This window comes from Drosophila simulans, chromosome 3L (genome assembly GCF_016746395.2).
Source record: "Drosophila simulans strain w501 chromosome 3L, Prin_Dsim_3.1, whole genome shotgun sequence".
NCBI classification, from domain to species: Eukaryota; Metazoa; Arthropoda; class Insecta; order Diptera; family Drosophilidae; genus Drosophila; species Drosophila simulans.
The window spans coordinates 1,239,930-1,259,426 of NC_052522.2; the positions used below are offsets into that span (position 1 = coordinate 1,239,930).

Sequence of the window (19,497 nt, forward strand, 5' to 3'; positions counted from 1 at the left end):
GGTGTTTCATCTGCAATTGAGGCGGGTCTAAAAATAGCCGACAAAACCAATTCGCGATGCAGAACTCTGATGCCGATCCGATCCGACCATCTTCGTCTATTGCACACCTGTAATTAAAAGCCATGGAACCCATCTCCGCCAGCAATCTTTGCGGGTGGGAGCATCGAGGAGGAGAGCCGGCGTTGAATGCAGAGACAGCTTAGCGGTTTGTTGGCTCGCCTGGTCACTGCAAACAAGTTGGGGGTATACTATATGGAGAGGGAGAGATCCGAGAGACCGGAGATCGCAGATCGGGCCAGCTGACCGATCGCTGGCTCGGAGAGGAGTCGAGCGAGGAACTCGTTTTAGTCGCGTTCAAACGCTTTAGTCTGTAAGTTAACACGGCGAGTGCGATCGCAGGAAAGAGCCGAGAAATCGTGAAGCGGTGCCCCAGCCTAGATGTTAACCATTCGGCGGATCGGCCCCGAATGCGAGCAACTTCTCAGATCGGTCCGCGACAGACCACAAAACCAGTGAGAGACCACATAGCCAGCCAATCCGCTCCAGTTCGCTCGATCCCATACAGTTTCTGACTCTCGCCGCGAAAGCGGAAAGAAAGTGAATTGAGTGGAGTAGATCTGGGCGATTACTTAATCCGCGTTCGCCTCCACGACCAGGCATCGAACGAACCCCGGGCTCCCAGTCCGAATTCGAGGGCGCAAATTAATGGCCCTGGTGTAGAGACCCACCCCGCCCCGCCAGCGTTGACAGTTGGGCGGAGAAAAGCATAGTATTTGAATATTAAAAACTAGATCCGAGCGATACCACACATTTCCCCAAAACTTTGATAATTTAGAAAGCGAAGCTGCATACCAAATAGGCCCCAGATCTAGAGACACCCGAAAGTCCAACCTCCGCCGGTCAGTTGGCTTTCAGTTCCAGCTCGAGATCGCAGGTTATAGCATACCACAGCCGACTGGCTTTCCCCGGTTTTCGGTTACGTGCATCCGAGAGGTCTCGCCAAGTGCACTTGCAACTTTTACTGGTGTCTAAGATTCGCGTGAAGAGTGCAAATCGGTGACCATGATCCGCCCCACACTTATCGTAGTGCTCATTTCACTGGCCAGTGTCGATTCCGGCCACAACTCACCCGTGACCACCATCCCGGTGGCCGAGCCCATCAGCCAGGTGCCCCACGGCTTCCAGCTCGGCCAAACCAATCACATCAGCAGCAGCAACATTAGCCGGAGTGGAGGCGGAAATGGCCGTGATAAGAGAGGTGAGTACTTGGCCCCTTTGAGCCACTTTTCCAAGTGGCCCCATTGTGGCCATCCGTGTCAGGGTCGCAGCCTCTCGGTCTCTGTGATGGACATCTTCGAGGGCCGCTCTTGCTCTCGATTGGTTCGCAAATACTAACAATTGCTCTTGGCCGCATCGACGCTTTGCATCGAGCCTTTTCCTAATGTGGTCATAATGTGGGCGATGTTGGTGGAAACGCGGTGGCATTTCAAGGGTTCTGTGGTTAAGAAGCAAACTTGTAATTTAACTTCAATTAACTCTGTTAAAGTTCTATACAAAAATGCATTCGCCAAAGTTTATTTTGGAAATCTTCCAAAATCAAGTTATTTGTTACTTATGGTACAAATCATAATAGATAGAATTCGGATTTGCATAAAATATCTCCACACATTTATCGCTGCTTTTTCTGCATACTACTTTAAATTCGCTAGCTCATCGTGCGATTTTCACACATGTAGTACAACAAAAAAGCAGATTTCAGCCAAAACCGTAGTGGCTGTTATTAAAATGCTAATTGTGTTTCCCCTGCACCATTTGGCATTTAAAGATTTCGGAATTCATAAGCATATGACTGCTGAGCAGCGAGTCCCAATCAACTAGATTCACATCGGAGTCCAACTTTTGCATCGGCTTGATCTTTCTACGGATTTTTGAATACATATATATATAGTTTCTGTGTGAGGTGCGTTCAATGCCCATCTTCTAGATGCATAAATATTCACAAGAAATCCAGTTCGGATAATATTTTTCTCCACTTTTGTGCTGCGCTGCTTGACTTTGTTTTTTAATCGGAATGCCGGCGACCTCAGAATATTTAATAAAATGCTGAAAAGAAGAAAATACACAGACGTAATCAAAAAAGACGTCAAACACTATAGTATATTATGCAAAAACATTATTATATTAGTTTGTGACCAAAGTTCGGTCCATAACCCGTGACATTTTGGCCAGAACAAAAGCGGCAAGAAAACGGACACGTGCCCACAGCCTTTCCCCCAAAATTGGCCAAAAGATTAATGGGTCCAAAGAAGTATGAAAACACGAGTTCAAAAACCTTTCGAATAGTTACTGGGAATATTAAGCCAGTAAAGAATTTTAATTTGCATTGGAAATTGAATTCGCTCGTCGTGATGTTCAGAAATTAGCCGAAGTTGTCCAAAAATAAACAAATGATTACGAAATATGCAAATGCGTTTATAAAAATGTAAGAATGATCTCGTGATGGTATAGGCCTACCACTTAAGTGGGCAATTTGTCACGATAAGAAGGCTGATTGCTTTGTGAATGAAGTTTTTGAATACTCTTATTCATTCAGTAGCAATACTTGCATATATTAAATACATTTTATATATTTAATCAATATATTTAAACTGAATTTTTGTAACATTTTAATAACAACTTGTTGACCAGCAATAGATAGTTAATTGGGCTATGTTAGAGTATTCCCAAATGGCTATGAATAAAATTACACATGTCAGCATTGAATGAATAATCTTTCGGGCTTTGCAGCTTGACATTGAACCACGGCTGCCAACTTAACTGAATTATGATCTAATATATCAAAGTGTGCATATGAAAGACCGATTCTTGGGCACCTTGAGTGCGTCAATCAAAGGGGTTTGACCACAACTGGAAACCTGAGAGCTGCGTAACGTATACGCCGCATTGGCTGCTCATGTAATTGCCCGAAATTAGAGATACAAGCCGATGGCGCAAGCGTTTGAAAAAGTATCTTTATGGAATGTGGAAGCTGGTCCGCAAACAGAGAAGCTGAAAAAACAATCGTTTAGCGAGCGGAATTGCGAAATCCTTTGTCTCAGGGCAACTCCTCGCAGCTAATTGACCTCTTTTCAGCCAAGCGGCAATTGCACGGCCCTCAAATAGTTGCAGTTGCAACTGCAGCCGCTCGTTGCAGCAGCGCGAGTCAGATACATTTTACGGTTCTTGGCCGCGGATTCAGATGCTGGTGGAAATGATTTACCGCTTTGATAGGTTTCGCCTCGTTTTTCACCCAAGGCAAGCCAACATCCTCAGCGAGTTGTCATGATTTATGTGGCCTGTGCGAACGACAATTAGCCGGTCCAAGTATCTGCTATATAGTTGTTGCCCGATATAGATACACATCGGCACGGAGACACAACTGGGTCACCAAGTCGTGAAGTTATTGAATGCCCGTCGATCGACAACTGCACGGTGAGAAAATATCTCGTAATTTATCTCGCATAATGCCCGGCTAACTAGCCAAGGATTGCGGCTCTGGGGAACAAGAAGTGAACAATGAACTCGAGTCTCGTCTGGTTCATTCGAGTGCGTCGAGAGCCTTTTGTTCTCGTTTCGAAGGCGACCTCAAAGTCAAAGTCTAAGCCCAGCTCGATTGGTAATTAATGCGCAAATTAAAGTCTTGTTCGATGACTTGCCAATCCGCTGGGACTTGGAGGCACCTGGAATTCTGGCCAGTCGTTGAAAATTACCCACATCCGCTGAATATTACTCTAAATGTTTGTGCTGAGTGGACTGAACTTGAAGTTATTTGAAAAATCGCGCTGCAGGTGTATTACAATCGAAATTAATACACTCTCAATTATTTGATAATGAATTTGATTGCAAGCAGAATTCAAAAGTACTGAAAGTCCATTAAATTATATCAAAGCTTTGTAATCGCTTTCCTTTCCCAACTCAGCTTTCCAATACATTTCCCCACAATTTTCACTTAATTACTGAAGACACGAACTTTCGATTAACCACCTCTGATCTGAATGAAGATCTTTGCAGCCAAGTGCTTCGCCCATTCAGGGAGTCCAATTTCATTAGCCGAAGGCAATCAGATAAAGGCCGAATTATCGGCGATACAAAGTCAAGTGAGCAGCGGCCTTGTTTTCGGTAATCCGGCATTAATGTTTCACCTGACATCTCGCACACTCGCAGCCCCCCAGGCCCCTGCAAATCCCCCAGAAAAACCCCAGAAAGCCGCTCATGTCCCCACTCAATCACGGGCAAATGTCAGGGCGGAATTTTCAACTCTTTTTGCGGCGTAATGTTGTGCGCTTTGCGCCGATAAGCGGTAAACAAAAAGATATATTTAAAAAATATTAAAAACATTACGTTAACTGCGCAATAAATTGTGCTTTATTTTTCTGTACTGCTCTTTGCCCTCTGAAGATAAATTTAACCCGAAATGCCACTCAAACTAGGAGCCGACGGCTGGGCGGGGCTAATGCATCACAGGGCAGTTAGCACGGCAGGGTATTTCGGTATTTCGCAATCTGGGCCCAGATAATAAAACTGAAATTTATATCAATTATTTGGCCATTCAGAGCTCATCACAGGGAGCTCCGGAAACTGGAAATGGCCATAAAGCGGCTGCAATCCGCTTAAATGCTGGGCAGTAAAAGTCTTTGCCGACCTTGACACACTTTTTGCCCAGGCGAAAGAGCAAGTGATTATGACTGGATACCGACCGTATTACCATATCTTCTCACTTTCATTCGGAAAACTCCAGCACGAATGCTCCACGATCGAGCACCAAAAAGAGCAAGTTTGGGTCTTCAAGGGGTCTTCCCCCGATTCCCGGACTTTTGAATGATGTATGCGTGTCACTGCGAAACCCAAACGACGTAATCAAAAATCCATCAAGTGGCGTGCGCATCATGATGCCCTAAGATTGATATAAAAAGTCGCCACTTCATTGCCTAACTGATGGCATTAACTCGCTATTAGGGTATATAAGTGTGTGATACTTGGCACAAGGGTAACCAGACTTCGTGGGCTTTTTTTGTTTTTAATGTTTTTGGTTTAATTACTTTATTTTCAACACCTCTACGTGGGTTGTCAGTCCCGCACTTTATGTAATTACCCTTAAAAATCAAGATACGCCTCGTGTTGCATAATCTTTCGGTGACCCACATGTGGCACTACATGTCCGATGATTAATTGTGCTCCCACTTTCAGGCGCCCAACTGGATCCGAGCGAGATTGCCCGCCAGAATCAGATAACCCAGCAGATATTCGCCAACTATTTGGAGCGCCGGCTGTTTCCCAATCGCACGGCCAACCAAAAGATTCCCACCATCGCGGACATCCTGCCCAAGCCGAAGCCATCGCCACGACCCCGTCCTCGAGGATTCGCGGCCAGCGATGGCGGAAACTTCAAGAGGAGCGGTGGCGGAGCTCAAAGGAACCGCCTGGCAGCTGCCGCCTCCAAGAGGCAGTCGGGCTACAATCGCAAGCGACTGCGCGAGGAACAGGAGGAGGAGGAGGAGGCCGACGACCAGGAGCGGGATCAGCAGCCGCTGGCCAACCAGGAGGACTTCGACTACGACGTGCAGGAGTCGCTGCAGAGCGTGGAGTCGGAGCAGCACGACCAGTACTATGGGAACATATTCCATCGCGATCCCAGCGAGAACGAAGTCGATAATGGTGAGTTAAGAGCGTTTATTCTGGCATTTGAGAAAAACAAATCCAATCACCTTTATATAATGTATTACCTCTAAAATTACAACCTGCATTTCTGCTCTAAACACCATCAATCAACTGCCCATTGACCCCACCCCATTGATGAAGAGATCAGGCGTGGAATTTGTGTTCAACCCAACTCTTCACCTGGAGGCTGGGCCATTAGCCACGCTGACCATCCATCAATCCCACTTAAATAGCTTAGTTCCACTCAACGTGCTCCAGCTTCCAGCTGCATCACCGCAATTACTAACTCATACCTTGAAATTAATTCGGCTTTTGAGATATGTTGGCGCATTTCATTCCTTGATAAGTTGCCTTATTTTCATTCCATTTTGAGTTCATGAAAATTCCATATCGGGTCGAGATTGCAATTAACGTTCCGATTCGTTTTCTGGCGTGTCTCGTTTAGGGATTGCCAACAATTACTTACAATTTCCTTAAATGCTATGTTTAAATAAGCTGCTTATTGAATTCCCCCTGCGTTTTTGAACTATTTACTTTATTAATTTTGTAGCCCTCGGTTTGTATTGATTCAGCTTCTCCCCTTTTGGTTTCAATAGTACACATATATCTCACGATTATCAGTACTATTCCAACTCATTACCCGCACTTCTCAAGCGTTGCCCTGCTTCATTATTTATTTGCATTTCGCAGCTTTTTGTTGGCACTGATCGCTTTGTCGCCTCCGGGACCACAGTGCGTATGATGAATGGCCTCGGGCTGCATATGTGTTTACATAACTTATCAGACGAGCCTCGTTTCGCCAGGCTATTTACACAATTTAAAGGCTAAAAAATTGGCAAACTTATTAAGTTTTTATTTCACTTAGCCCAGGGTCGAAACTGGTTGCCATCCGTCCCTCCTTTTTCGCACCGATTTTAACCCTGAGCAAAATCTTTCAAAAAAATTTACGACCACGAATCGAATCGCATCTCATCGCATCGCATTGAATCGAATCGAGACGACTTTAGAAGTAGTTCGATGACGGGATTTTATTTCACCTAAACGTCAAACCACTAAAATTTATTGCCCACACACGAGTCGAGAAAAATGTGAAACAAAAGAGCTGCCATAAAACTGAATTCGAGGAGGCATTGCACCCCCTTTTTGAAGTTGAGAACTAGTTGCAGATACTTTGTTAGCGAATCTTTTAAATTCAGTGCGACAGTCGCTTGAGATAAGAATTTGCATGAGCATTTTGAGAAAAGAGGAAGTGAATTATCGCATCTTTATTTATTGTTCCCCCTTTCAACAAACACAGAACTCATATTCTCCCAATAAAAAAAACATTTAGAAGTCGCAAACTCATATTGATACTAGTTATCTAGTTCAACAAGCTACTTGTATCACATTCATGGCCCTAAAGCGTATTCAAAATTTGCATACAAAAGCTGATTTCGAATTTCCATTCCATTAGCGTCATACGAATTGTAAGAGCATAGGTTTGAAGATCCATCAGAGGCCATTTATTGCGTAGACTGTGATCAAGGTTCCCCAGCAGCAGATTTGTTTGGGGGGATTCACCCGACTTGAATCACATGCGAGGGTCAATTCGGTGGGGTCGTTTGATTCCAAGAATGGTTTAACCAAATCTATTTTTGGAATCATATGCAAATAACCAAGGGTTTTCAGCCACTATTATATTATATCATTATGATTGTTAAAATTAATGGCGATTAATGGTTTTCTAATCATTTGTAATTTGCGTCACGAGTTCCATTCGGTGAATCCCCCCGCTGAAAACCTCAAAGAATTTCGAAGTCTATCACAAGTGGCCTTGACTTCAGGTGGATAGCAATGAACTCGTCGCCTATATACGTACGTATTCATTCTGAAATCAACTCTAATCTGGTTTTGTGTAGTAAAACTACTGAAATCCGAAAATCAGCTGCTCTGCTCTGAATCGTATCATGTTTTACCGAACCCCTGTTTCCAATTAATTAATTAGTCCACTCATGAAGAACCGCGAGGCTGTTGCGATGTTGCTTACAAGATACCCGATGAAGGAAAAAATTAATTTAAAACACGTAAGCTGCCTTAAACAACAACAAAAACAAAGACCCACCGGGCGACAACACGAAGTTGTTTTTGCTGCAAAATGCAACAAGTGTCTGCCACTTGGTTTTTGGACTCGGTTTTTGGATTTCTTCACAAATTGCGGCAATTGCAGATGAGTTTCCTCTGGCTCTTTGCGTTTCCCATATGCAATCGGAATTTTTGAACCTTTTTTGCTACTGACATTTTCTGCAAAAAGTTGTCAATAGTTTTTGTCCCCTTTGGCGGCACAATCAATTTTATGGCCGACTCTTAATTGCAGGCACTGTTTTTCATGAACTTAATGGATTTACAATTTGGTAAAGAACTTCTGGCCTTAAACGCCAAGTTATTGCTATTATTTTTGCTATATATTTAACGGAAGAAGTTCTCATATAAAATTAAATTTAAATAACATCATCGCGGATCCACATCTTACGTTTAAAATCACATATCCGTAGTATCCCACCATTTGTCTTCCCATCACTTCTACGTGATCTCCGACAAACATCGCGTATACGCCATGTGTGACCGTAAGGTAACAAACAAACCAGCATTCGCTGAATGAAAAGCAGTTGGAGTTGAACAATCTAAGCCGAAAACTAGTTCATCATCTGCATCCCAAGGTCGCCGCAAAGAAATTTGGCCAGCAACAGCGAGAAGTGAAGTTTGCTGGCTCGGCCCAGTTTATTCACACACCAAATTTGGATTCCACATTTGAAATGCATCCGATTCCGGGCGAAAATTGCGTAATCCGAGAACCCAGATCAAATTCTCATCGCATATGAGAACAGAATAGAACAGATCGGTGCGGAGCATCCAAAACCGCAGAAGTGAAACCAGAATTCCGAAATGATTCCACTTTGCAGCTTGTACCCGGTAGTTGCAGAGTGTGTTAAATGAGCCCAGATTTATGCGAGTTCTTTCGTAGTCAATTTATATTTTATTTAATTAGCTGGTGAGTCAATGGTATTTCTTGGCGCAGATCTTCCGGGTACACCGAAACCAAGAAGAACATTTCTTGAAGTCAGCCTAAGATGTTATCGCTCTATCTACCATAAATATATCTACTATAAAGTAGAAAAGATACTGTGTTTTGTTATATTTTTATGAATAATCTGTGGCTATCGGGTATCTCATATTCGAGCCACTAAACTGGAGCGTTCTTTTAAAGGTTTGGTGTTCATTTCACGTCATGGTTCACCTTGGGAGGCTTCGCATTCGGATTCCGATTCAGCTTCAGATGCGACTGGAGCTCTCGATCTCCAGCTGGGGTTGTGTCAAGTGTTTGACAAACAACCGCAAGTGTCCGCCGACCGCTGGCCATGTCCATATATGTATAACGCATATGGCCGATCTCGGTGATGTTAATCTTTCGCGCTCGATTCGCCTTTTTTCCAGCAAACAAGTTGGTCGGCGAGTCGGAGATCTTGGGCTCTCTCAAACCAGTTAGCCAGCTCACAAGCTGAAAAGCCGAAGAGCACTGAGTGTGTCTCCCCGGCAGCTTCCCCAAGCCTCATCTTCTGCTCCAAGAGGTATCTCTCTCTTGGCCCGAAACCTGCGGCGGGCCGAATTCTGCCTTGGTTTGAGCCAAGTTGGGCCGAAAGAGTTAGTTCTTCGACAGCCGACGGTCAGTTTGGGCGCACGCCTGCGCAATCCGTTTAACACGATCCAAAATCAGTAGTTTCCGTCTCCGCATTTTGCCAACTTTCGACTTCATGCGATAAGCATCTATTTGTATTTAAAATAATTCATAATTCAAAAAAATAACAATCAACGACCGAGCAAGATATGCGTTGAAATACAAAAGCGAAATTTGTTCGATACGCATTTACAGATATTTTCGGAATTTTCAGGGTAAAAGTGTGCGGAAGTGTGTAAAGCTGAAAACAAACGCATAAAACATAAAACAACATTTACATATAGCTCATACATAAAATATATTCAAATGCAACCATCCAACATGCAAAAGTATTTGCTTCTGTCTGTGATAATCTCCATCCAACTGCTGTGCCTTTTGGACAGGACAATGGCATCGCCGCCCAAAGGACCTGGTCCTGTAGCTGGTATGTGTTAATCTGGAAAATCTGAAAAACTAACCATTGCATAACGCAAACTCTAAAGGAATCCTGCACGAAAAACCGTATCAAAAGCAATCTCACTTTCACTTTCTCAAATTGGTTGGTTGGTTAGTCGGTTGCTTGGCTGGGATGTGTGAAGTTGGGCATCCAAATGGAGGAGTTTTGTGCCGAAATGGATGACGTTTGGACAGCTACCGAATTCCATTTGAATTTATCGCGGGCTCTCTGCTTTTGGGTCAATCGAATTGTTTTGCCTTTTCTGACTTCGATCGAAATTAGTCAAATGCTTTTTGTGCACCTGCCTGCATTTTATTGCCTTTACTGTTGGCTGTTGAAATGTTTGCAATAAAACAAACCATTTCGTTGACACAAACAACTCGTCAGGGGAATTAGTATATGTATGCAAAATCCAATATAAATCACTAGAAAAGGAAATCAGGCCCCATTAAGGTTGAAATCGAAATGAATTATTTTAATGAAGGTCAGGGTAAAATGTGTAAAGCAATATCAATAAGGATTAAAAAGAAGGCAATAAAATACGAATACACTGGAAAAAACGTTGGCTAGTAACGTTTTATCACTCCTTAAATAAGTTGCCACTGATCAGAGAGAACATAATTAATAATAACTAATCATACGTATTAAAACAATACAAAAACGGATTTAATTATACTCGATATTCTATTGTCTGCTGGCATGCTTAAACTAATTTGCATAAAACACGAAAATATTCTGTTGCAAAGGTGTGTATATAAATTTAGCAGGAAGCGGCACTGACAAATTCGTTTGAATATCAGTTTAATAACGCCGATAAAATTACGAAAATAAAGGATACATAATTTTGAAACTGGTTTATAATCGTCATGATAAATCGCCTCCACACATAAAAAGCTATAATCGAATTTTGTTTGCTTAGAAAATTAATAAACAATCAAAATATCTGTATTTCTCCTTTAACGGTTATCTTTGAAGTTGATTGGCGAACGAAAGCTGCATTTGAGTTTCATGTTTGCTCGCATCTTAATCAATTTGGCACCTTTAATTTGTTTCAAGTCAGAGAAGATGGCTCTGCGGAGCAGGAAAAGCTCAGCTGGCAAACAATTTAACCGGTCTTTAAGGTGGGGAATTAATTAACAGAGAAGGCTTAATTTTATGATGCAACACTTGCGAAAAATTTATGAAAACTGCAAAATGCAGGGAAAGTATAGGATATTAATTAAAAGTAATAGGTGCTAAAAGTGGATTACAAATGTAGGTGAATCCCCTAGGCAGACTGTAAATTACCGAAACAGGCGTCACCATAAATCTATTAAACTAACACCTATAATTAACGCTATTATATATAGCTAGTTTTAGAACGGCCTTAAATGTATCCACAATTTGCCACCTATAAGAACAGCTTTTCCCTGAATTTTCTGGTAATTAGCCAAACCCCAGATACCTAAACCTCTTGCCAAATCTCTGCATTGTTCCAGCCATTCTCTAACCGCCTCATTGCATTGTTTACGATGGAGTCAAAATGTTAACTGCTTTTTGTTCACGTTTTCACACGGACTTGGCCAAAGTAAATTTATTTCTTTTTCGAGTGAATCCCATGTCACTACGCCCCCTTTATAAATCAGCCGCATTCGACAATCGCCATCAACAGAAAACGAAATTCAGCACGGCCTTCGCAGAGGGGCAGACATGGCGTATGATTAATTAATAAACATTGGCGCGAAGACAGTTACGAAACAAAAGGGAAACCGTTTCGGTTTCTTGTGGGTAGAACGTAGCGTAAGTGACCTTCACATACTTCGGATCAAACAAAAGTTTGACCAGACACTGATTCACTTATCCGAAATCAGTTCTAGTTCAATCTGGACCGCCTTTGTGCGTCACTGCGGATTATGCTTGAGTATCTTGGACAAGTCGAACAGGTTCTCGGATATTTCCTAAGAGGAACGAGTTCCCAGCGAATATGCTTCCCCTTGACATCTGGACAGACTTTCATAGCTCAATTCGGGGGTGCAACAAACACATCAAACGCATCGTTCGCAATTAGTATTAACGTCTTTGTCCACCTGGCCACTAATATGTCCGCTTAAGGTGCGTTCGGCACTTAGAATCACAAATTAAGATTGGTTTTAATCAGCGATCATTTAGAGATGAGTCAAGCGAAAAGTGAAAGAATACTGGAAAGAACTCCAGTCCCAATTAGACTCCAGTTTATAAGCTGCCATATAATTTATAGTGATTTTCTTTTTTGGCATTTCGACATCCATAGACGACTTACGACCAAGTGAGAATCAGGCACAAGGCAACCTACATAATAAATGTTTATGGCCCAAAAGAATCGCGAAGCGTCTGCATGTCAACAGTTTTGGGCGTTTAAACGGCGTAGCTAACCAGTTTAAGTCCTTTAAATTTTACGAACTAACCGCTTATTTTTAGTGTCTCAGAAACCAGATATCCGAAACTTTATTTTCGTATAGATATAGATATTTTATTACTCAGATTGTATAAAATTTCAATTCAGCGACAATGACCTCGAGTGGGCAAAATCTATCTCTAAGAAAGCTCCAAACCCGAAATATAACATAGATTTTAATCAAGAAGTCATAAAAAGTATTATTAATCTTGACTGACATATAATCTTCAGATTCTCTGCATGAAAACACAAAACATAAATTTGATAGTTTATAATATAATATATTTAAGAATTTATTTTCTGCCGGCGACATAAGGAAGCGGTTCTCCGTTATCCTTTAGTCGAAACCATTTGTGCCTCGTTTTTCTCGTTAATTCCGTTAAGATCGCTGCTTCTCGCAAGACACTAATCCCCATCCTTCCCGATCCCTATTTTTAGACTGCCCCAACTGCGTGGACGAGTCGCAGTACACGCCGAACAAGTGGACGATGCCGCTGCTGAAGCTCGGGGAGAAGCGCTACTACCTCGGCATCTTCTTCAAGGTGAGCCGCATTCCACGCCCCACAAAACGGTCCACAGCCACAATCCATCCGACGACCGAATGCAACTGACCCAACGGACAACGGACTGCAAGTCCGGTTTGATGGGTCTCCGATTTCTCAGCTGCCGTTGATTGCAAGACGCTTGCATATGGAATATTGCAGCAGGGGCGGCTGAAGAGGCATAACTTTGAGTCTTACACTGCTCAGCAGGTTTCAGGTTGGGCGGGGGAGACAAGGTAACACCGTCCTACGCCCTCTTCAAACTTTTACTAGAACTTTCTGGTTCTCAAAGGTGAAAGATATAGAATATGGCAGAAATCGGTCGTCTGTAGAAACTCGTGTGCAATGCAGTGTGTGAGTTGATATCAGAACAGATATCAACGACATATTTTAATTCAAAGCTAATCACAGAAACATAAAACCAATTCGGCCCTGAATAGAAATATCTAGGGTATCAAAAAGAGGCGCGTGCTTGGCCACGGATGGATACAGTTGGATACAGTAAGGTGGCTAACAAAGCGGCTATTCATATTAAAAACGAATTAGTCAAAGCATCAAAAAGGCGTTCACATCGAGGGACCGCTATCGTGCCGGTCCACAGGTCGTATGAGTAATAGAAAGAGCAGGCAACACAGTGGGCAAGCGAGACGGAAGGCGTGGGCATACTAAAGTTGAACGTATTACTGGTTCCACGTCAAACTGAATTATATTTTCATATTCATAAACTGCACAGCAGAGTCTCCTTGAACTTTAGAGGCAGGGCCATAAAATATAAACTGCTTCACCATTGTAAAAATAATCAGATGCATATCGTTTGTGTTAATCAATGGACGATGCCTTTCAGGAAGAGGTTAAGTTTTGGATTTATAGAGGTTGCATTGGTGGATTGATGGATTTGCAAGATTGTCTTCTCATATTGCCAACTTTGAATAAAAGTCAAATTTAGAGATAAATTGGATATTGCAAGTGAATTCCGAAGATGCCAATCGTGCAATAAATGTATCCGTCAGAAACCAGAATGAATTCCGTTTAATCCCAAAACACAATCTCCCAATTGCTTGGCATAATAAAAATGTATCCATTAATTTGCACAGCAAAGCGATGACAAATAAATCTCCACATTTTAAATTCGACATTTGAACGCTTTAATTGCACCGAACAGCAGAAAGCAAATAAATAAATATAAATAAATATTTAATCAACTTTCGCTGCATACTTTGGCTTATGAACGCTTCTCTGAGCGAGCGTGTAAATAAAACAATTCTATTTGGAATATGCCGGCGGATAAACAAAGAAATGAATTAATTATTGGCTCGTTAATTAACAAATAAACATCCATCTCCCTCTAACCAGTCGGTTTCCAAACTCCATAAATATTCCCAAATTTGTTTCGCCTAACGGTACCTCGCCTTCTGGCCACATCTTCCATCCCACTCACTCCCGCAGACCCGATTGCCCAGCCAATTGTCAAAGAGATTAAATTGTATGCATCTCGAAAACTCAGAAGGTTGGCATTTTAATTTGAAATTAATTTTTAATTCGATTTATTCGATCTTACCCTATCTGGAATAGGTATATACAACATTTTAAAGCTCACATAAAAATTAATATCTATCAATTTTGAAATTTAAATACGCATTGTTACTATCTAAATTACCTGGCTTTTAATTAAATGGAATTTATTTATTAAGTTGCTTAAATGCACCTTAATTGCCATCGATTATTATATACCATGCTAAAAGGTAAAAACAAATGGTTCAACGTTCTTATTTATCTATGGATATTTGAATATTCATTGTTATTCCCATTATCTTTACGACTTGAAAATTATCATAATTGGGTAACGGTTTTCATTAACTAATAACAGCTTTCAAGAGCATTTCCAAGTTCGTTGATCAGATCAGAAAGTTCAAATATTTAATTATTAGATTTCTTTCTTTCCTTTTCGAACGGCCGAGTTAATTAACCAGGCTTATCAGTTCCAAAGTGTTTTCCGATTATTTATGGGAATATCTAATTAGGAATTCTACCGCCGCCGTTTATAAATATCCCAAAATTCGTTCATTTTGCGTTTTTTCACCTTTTTTCAGCAGTGCCACAATGTTATGCAATACATATGAGCAGTTTAATGCAAATTCATTTCGCGTGTAAATATGCAAATGAAGCAATTAACTTCTTTTTGGCCAAAATAAGGATTGACAACCGCACGGCGGCAGTCGCTGGCAATAATGTCATTTGCACTTCACGCAGGCGCAAATCAAATCAAACTAATTGAGAGACACCTGGGCACCTGGAAAAAGGGGGTATGGCTAAGGTAGCCGTGCTAATGACATTAACAACCTGGCCAACACTTTGTTGCCACTCAATTGAGTTTTGTGTAAACTTCAGTCGCCAAATTGCACATGATTTAACAGAATTTTGTGGGCTGCAATTTGATTAGGCCAAAAGCGGTTGCCAAATATTCGAGAACAGAGTGTGGTCGACATTATACGAAATATAATTAACTCGTGAAAGTGTGTAGGAGTGTAGTACTTCATACTTACTAAATCCCGCACAAAAGATTTTCAAACTCTTAATGAGATTTTGTGTACTATCAAATGCTTTGACCCCAAGGTAATCACAATATTCGTACCTAAGCACAGATTCTCTTTGTGCGCTAACCTTGTGAAAACCCTGACAACCTTTGAAATTGCTCTTAGCTTTCTTTATTCGCCTCGCCGAAATCAAAGTGCGAGTCAGACAAAGCATTGACCCTCTGCAGTTTCCCTGACAGCCATTCTGGGCCATTAAAAGGAGCCGGCGAACTGGCTTTGTTGCGAGGCAGAGCCCCAGTTTCACCTCGGCACACCAAGCTAATTGACTCCTCGGCGGGGCGAGATGAATCTTTTACAACCCAATAAACACTTCCAGGCGAAAGACAAGCGGAGGCATTCAACGCGCTCCGTCTCGCGCGATTCTGCCACATGTGGCATGTCAGGTTGGCAGGATGCCGCACCTTCCACCATCTGCCGCTTTATTCGCGCACAATTACGGCTAATACAATTAAAGCCAAGTTAATGGCGCAAGCAGGAAGGTGCGAGCAGGGCAGGATGCAGGACGGATAGTTGCGTAATCGATTCATGTGCGGGAGATGCGGGATGGTTCCCTAACCCAGACCAAACCAAACCAAATGATTTTTTGCAAGCATCCATTCCTGCTAATGACCAATGGCCAAAGTCCATTAGAGTTAATTGAATATGTTGTTTTGGGCGGACAGGATATGGACATTCGCCACGTTGTCCGCAAAACAATTCCGATTCGGATGCCAGTCTCGATTCAGATAACGTTCAGATAGGCCAACCGCATCAGATACAGATACAGATACAGAACCGACACTAATTGGCTACAATCCCAACCAGATCCAGAGATAAACCCAATTTCCATGCGAGTGCGTGACCAATGCCGCCCCCTTCACACATGTACTGCCGCAAAAAAAAAAACAGGAGCAACAAATCCGAGCCGAGTTTTATTGACAAGTGTCGCTTGGAGGACCGAGATTGAATGGCACCTTTCAGTGGCGCGGAATTGAGATCTCTCGACTCGGAAACTGGGTCAACCGATTGCGCAAACACAATTATATAATCTCTAACTTGCCATGCATCTTAAATTCAATGCACTGCAATTCCATTCAATCCCATTCAACTCCATGTGTGTTTTTCCATTGCAGGCAAACTGGTTCAAAGCCACACAATATTGCCGGTACCACGGCATGCATCTGGCCAGCATTTCATCACAGGAAGAGAACGATAGACTGGAGAAGCACATACGTGACTTTGGTAAGTTGGCGAAACAATGATTTATGCAGGGGTCAAGTGATTAAGGTGAGAGCCTGGAAGCCATCGAGGATAGTTTCTCAAATATGAGTGCTGTTTGCCAAACTATATTCAAACTTTATTGCCAAGCTATAGGGTTGGTAAACTAGAAGCTTTGGGAATACACAAAATATACAATACAAACGTATCTGAAGATACTATGTCACTTAAGGATGAGATATATCAAAGATATATTCTTCAGCCCTTCAAAGCTTATTGCTAGCTTACTCACCTCTTCGTGAGTGGGCGTGGCTCCCGCCCATGGCCCTGCGGCGGTCAGCTTTCAACAAAAATGTGCAACATTCACTTTTTCCGTTTGTCTGTTCCTATTGCCGTGTGTGTTTTATGGAGATTTATGCAATGGAAAGTGCACCGGAGTTCGTTACTCCAGCTCCAGTTCCAACTCCAGCTCCAACTCCAACTGCAGCTCCAGGTCGCAGTCTCCAATTCGCCAACTCGACCCCCTTTTCAATGGGTTTTCGGTTACCAACTTCCGTGTATTATGGCACTAGAAAGTCCACTGAAAGTCCGGTTCACAAGTCCCCCCGTTTCATTCCTGCGGCTTTTGCAAATGCTTTTGTTAGCTGGCCGGCTCTGTTGTCATATTGATCGGATTTTCAACCGATTTCAATTGTTGCATGTCGAGTAGTCTGTGGCAATATGAATGCAGCTGTTCAGCTGTCAAATACCAGAGTTTTGTCACGGCAAAGATGTTTTGATTGGCTGCGTCGGGCAGTCGGTAGACTTAACTTAATACCTTCCAACGCACGGTAATTTAATCGATTCAATTTCATTTCCAGGCCTGGGCCACGAACATTTCTGGATTTCCGGCACGGACCTGGCCGACGAGGGCAACTTCTTCTGGATGGCAACCGGCAGACCCATCACGTTCACCAACTGGAACGCCGGGGAGCCCAACAATTTCCGGTACGAGAACGGCGAGGAGGAGAACTGCCTGGAGCTGTGGAACCGCGATGGCAAGGGCCTCAAGTGGAACGACTCGCCCTGCAGCTTCGAGACCTACTTCGTCTGCGAGGTGCAGCCCAACTAGAGGGCTCCTCCGTCCTCCGGCCAGCCGGAATCCGTACCCACACCCGTACTCCACATCCACATGCGACTAAGTGATTAGCTGGTTGGCTCCAACTGGCCTTAGCTGGCGATTACTCCGGTGAACTTGAATGTCCATCTCGGACACTCACCGCTGACAGATCTAAATTCGCGTATTCTTAGCTTAGCTGCGTAAGTGTATAAAATTCTTGTTGATAATTAGCTAGTAAACTAATTAAATTATGCTAGGATCGCTTGTATTTTCTCATGTAAAATATAAATAAAATGTATCTTAAAAACTAGACAGCTACTCGTTTTTTTCTCAATATAAATAAAAATTGAGTTGTCAAGGATATCAAGGATATCTTATAACTTGAAGTTTAGTGAGTATTTAGTATTTGAGCTTTACATATGCTTTAAATATTCAGACCACAATAATAGTTATTTGTGTAAGCACGGCACTTATGTTTTTAATTAGCCTAATAGTCGGCATCTATATGCGATTTAATCTCAAAACCGATATCCATCATAGCTCGCTCATTTTGGGGGAAATAAGCTCATCATCTAATCGGCGTTTCCCATGGGGTGCAACGGTGCGTATGAGCAATTCATTTTGAACAGCACCGCATACCACACACCACCGCCCTTCTCCCCCCGCTCAGTAATCTTGTTTCGCCATAATGCGCGCAAATAAAACCGAAAGTGCTGTCAGCAGTTTTCCCCGAAGTTCTGCGCTCTCTTTTTGCCACAATTTTTCTCCTGGGGAATGCAGCCACCTGTCCGTCTGTGTGGCAAGTGAACAAAACTACTGCCGATAGAATAATCAGCTGGAGAGGAAAGCCGAAAGGACTCATCCTCTTCGAGATTTTCATCCTTGATTGACTTTGTTCTGCTCCAGTGACGAGAGAAGAGCTTTTCGCGAACATTGTTGCCAGCGATTCGCGACTCGGCGTTCGTCTTATTGTCCTTATCCTAGTAACAGTCTCCTGTCGTCCTTTCCCGCCTAAGTGTCCTTGTGTCCAGCTGTTTTGCCAGGACTCCCCTTCGGATCCCTCTTGTATCCTGCGAAACGGTCGCCGCCGGCAAGGGCTAGTCGCACAAAACAGGACCCAGGGGAACTCACAGGATGCTTTCGTTTCGCCAAGAGTGAGGATAAGAGAGGACATGCGCAGTATGTCCTCCGAAAGAGAGGATACGAAAGGAGAAATCAGCTGGTGCTGCCAGGACTTTTAAATTTCAATCAAAATGCACAAATAGGGTTTTTTTTACAGGAATGTCCCCATTCAGGGAGAAATAGAAAGGTATGTGATCTGAAAGGATATATTTTAGGATAACTTAATATAATTTCTTGTTTATTATTCATTTAAATATTGATGGTAGAGTGATGTTCATATGGTAATTTTGATTAAAGTAGCGAGGTTTCCTATTTAATTTCCTCCAATCTTTTTGGACAAGTACAAATTAGGCAGCCCTAACAGTATTAGGTTTTAGGAACCGCCTCTTCGCGGAATTAGCACTTTCAATTTCCCTCGAAAACTTGATGCCACATCATTATGGCCAATTAATCAATCACTTATCACCCGTCATAGCCAGAACATTTAAAATGCCATCAATCGTCGTGCGATTTTTCCAAGAGAAGATGTGCCATGTGCTCTTCACCTTTTCTCTTGCGGATGAATGAAGAATGTTCGAATTCATCTGAACCAAATGCGGAAAACTCGGCCAAGAGCACGAGGAACAGTTCATCCGACGACGCATTCCGTGTGCGTTCTCGGCAGTCGCCTCTGGGTTCTCGATTC

The 19,497-nt window shown here is 42.6% G+C and overlaps 1 protein-coding gene across 2 annotated transcripts; it reads left to right on the forward strand.

Moving 5' to 3' along the window:
• Nucleotides 1-325: 325 nt before the first annotated feature.
• On the forward strand, nucleotides 326-18,002 carry LOC6736307 (C-type lectin 37Db). 2 transcript variants are annotated; one of them, XM_002083155.4, is made up of 5 exons: nucleotides 326-1,258; nucleotides 5,227-5,694; nucleotides 12,697-12,800; nucleotides 16,507-16,615; nucleotides 17,452-18,002. In XM_002083155.4, the coding sequence occupies exons 1-5, from the start codon at nucleotides 1,063-1,065 to the stop codon at nucleotides 17,700-17,702; spliced, it is 1,128 nt and encodes a 375-aa protein (XP_002083191.1). In that variant the 5' UTR covers nucleotides 326-1,062; the 3' UTR covers nucleotides 17,703-18,002. The 2 variants fall into 2 exon arrangements, with proteins under 2 accessions (XP_002083191.1, XP_016029786.1); XM_016170598.3 differs by lacking the exons at nucleotides 326-1,258; nucleotides 5,227-5,694 and adding an exon at nucleotides 9,379-9,833.
• Nucleotides 18,003-19,497: the final 1,495 nt, after the last annotated feature.

Bases quoted from the DNA above. Each gene is read 5' to 3' on its own strand.
- LOC6736307 (XM_002083155.4), top strand. From the start codon at position 1,063: ATGATCCGCCCCACACTTATCGTAGTGCTCATTTCACTGGCCAGTGTC. The intron at 1,259-5,226 runs GTGAGTACTTGG...TCCCACTTTCAG, and splicing joins AAATGGCCGTGATAAGAGAG to GCGCCCAACTGGATCCGAGC. The intron at 16,616-17,451 runs GTAAGTTGGCGA...TTTCATTTCCAG, and splicing joins GAAGCACATACGTGACTTTG to GCCTGGGCCACGAACATTTC.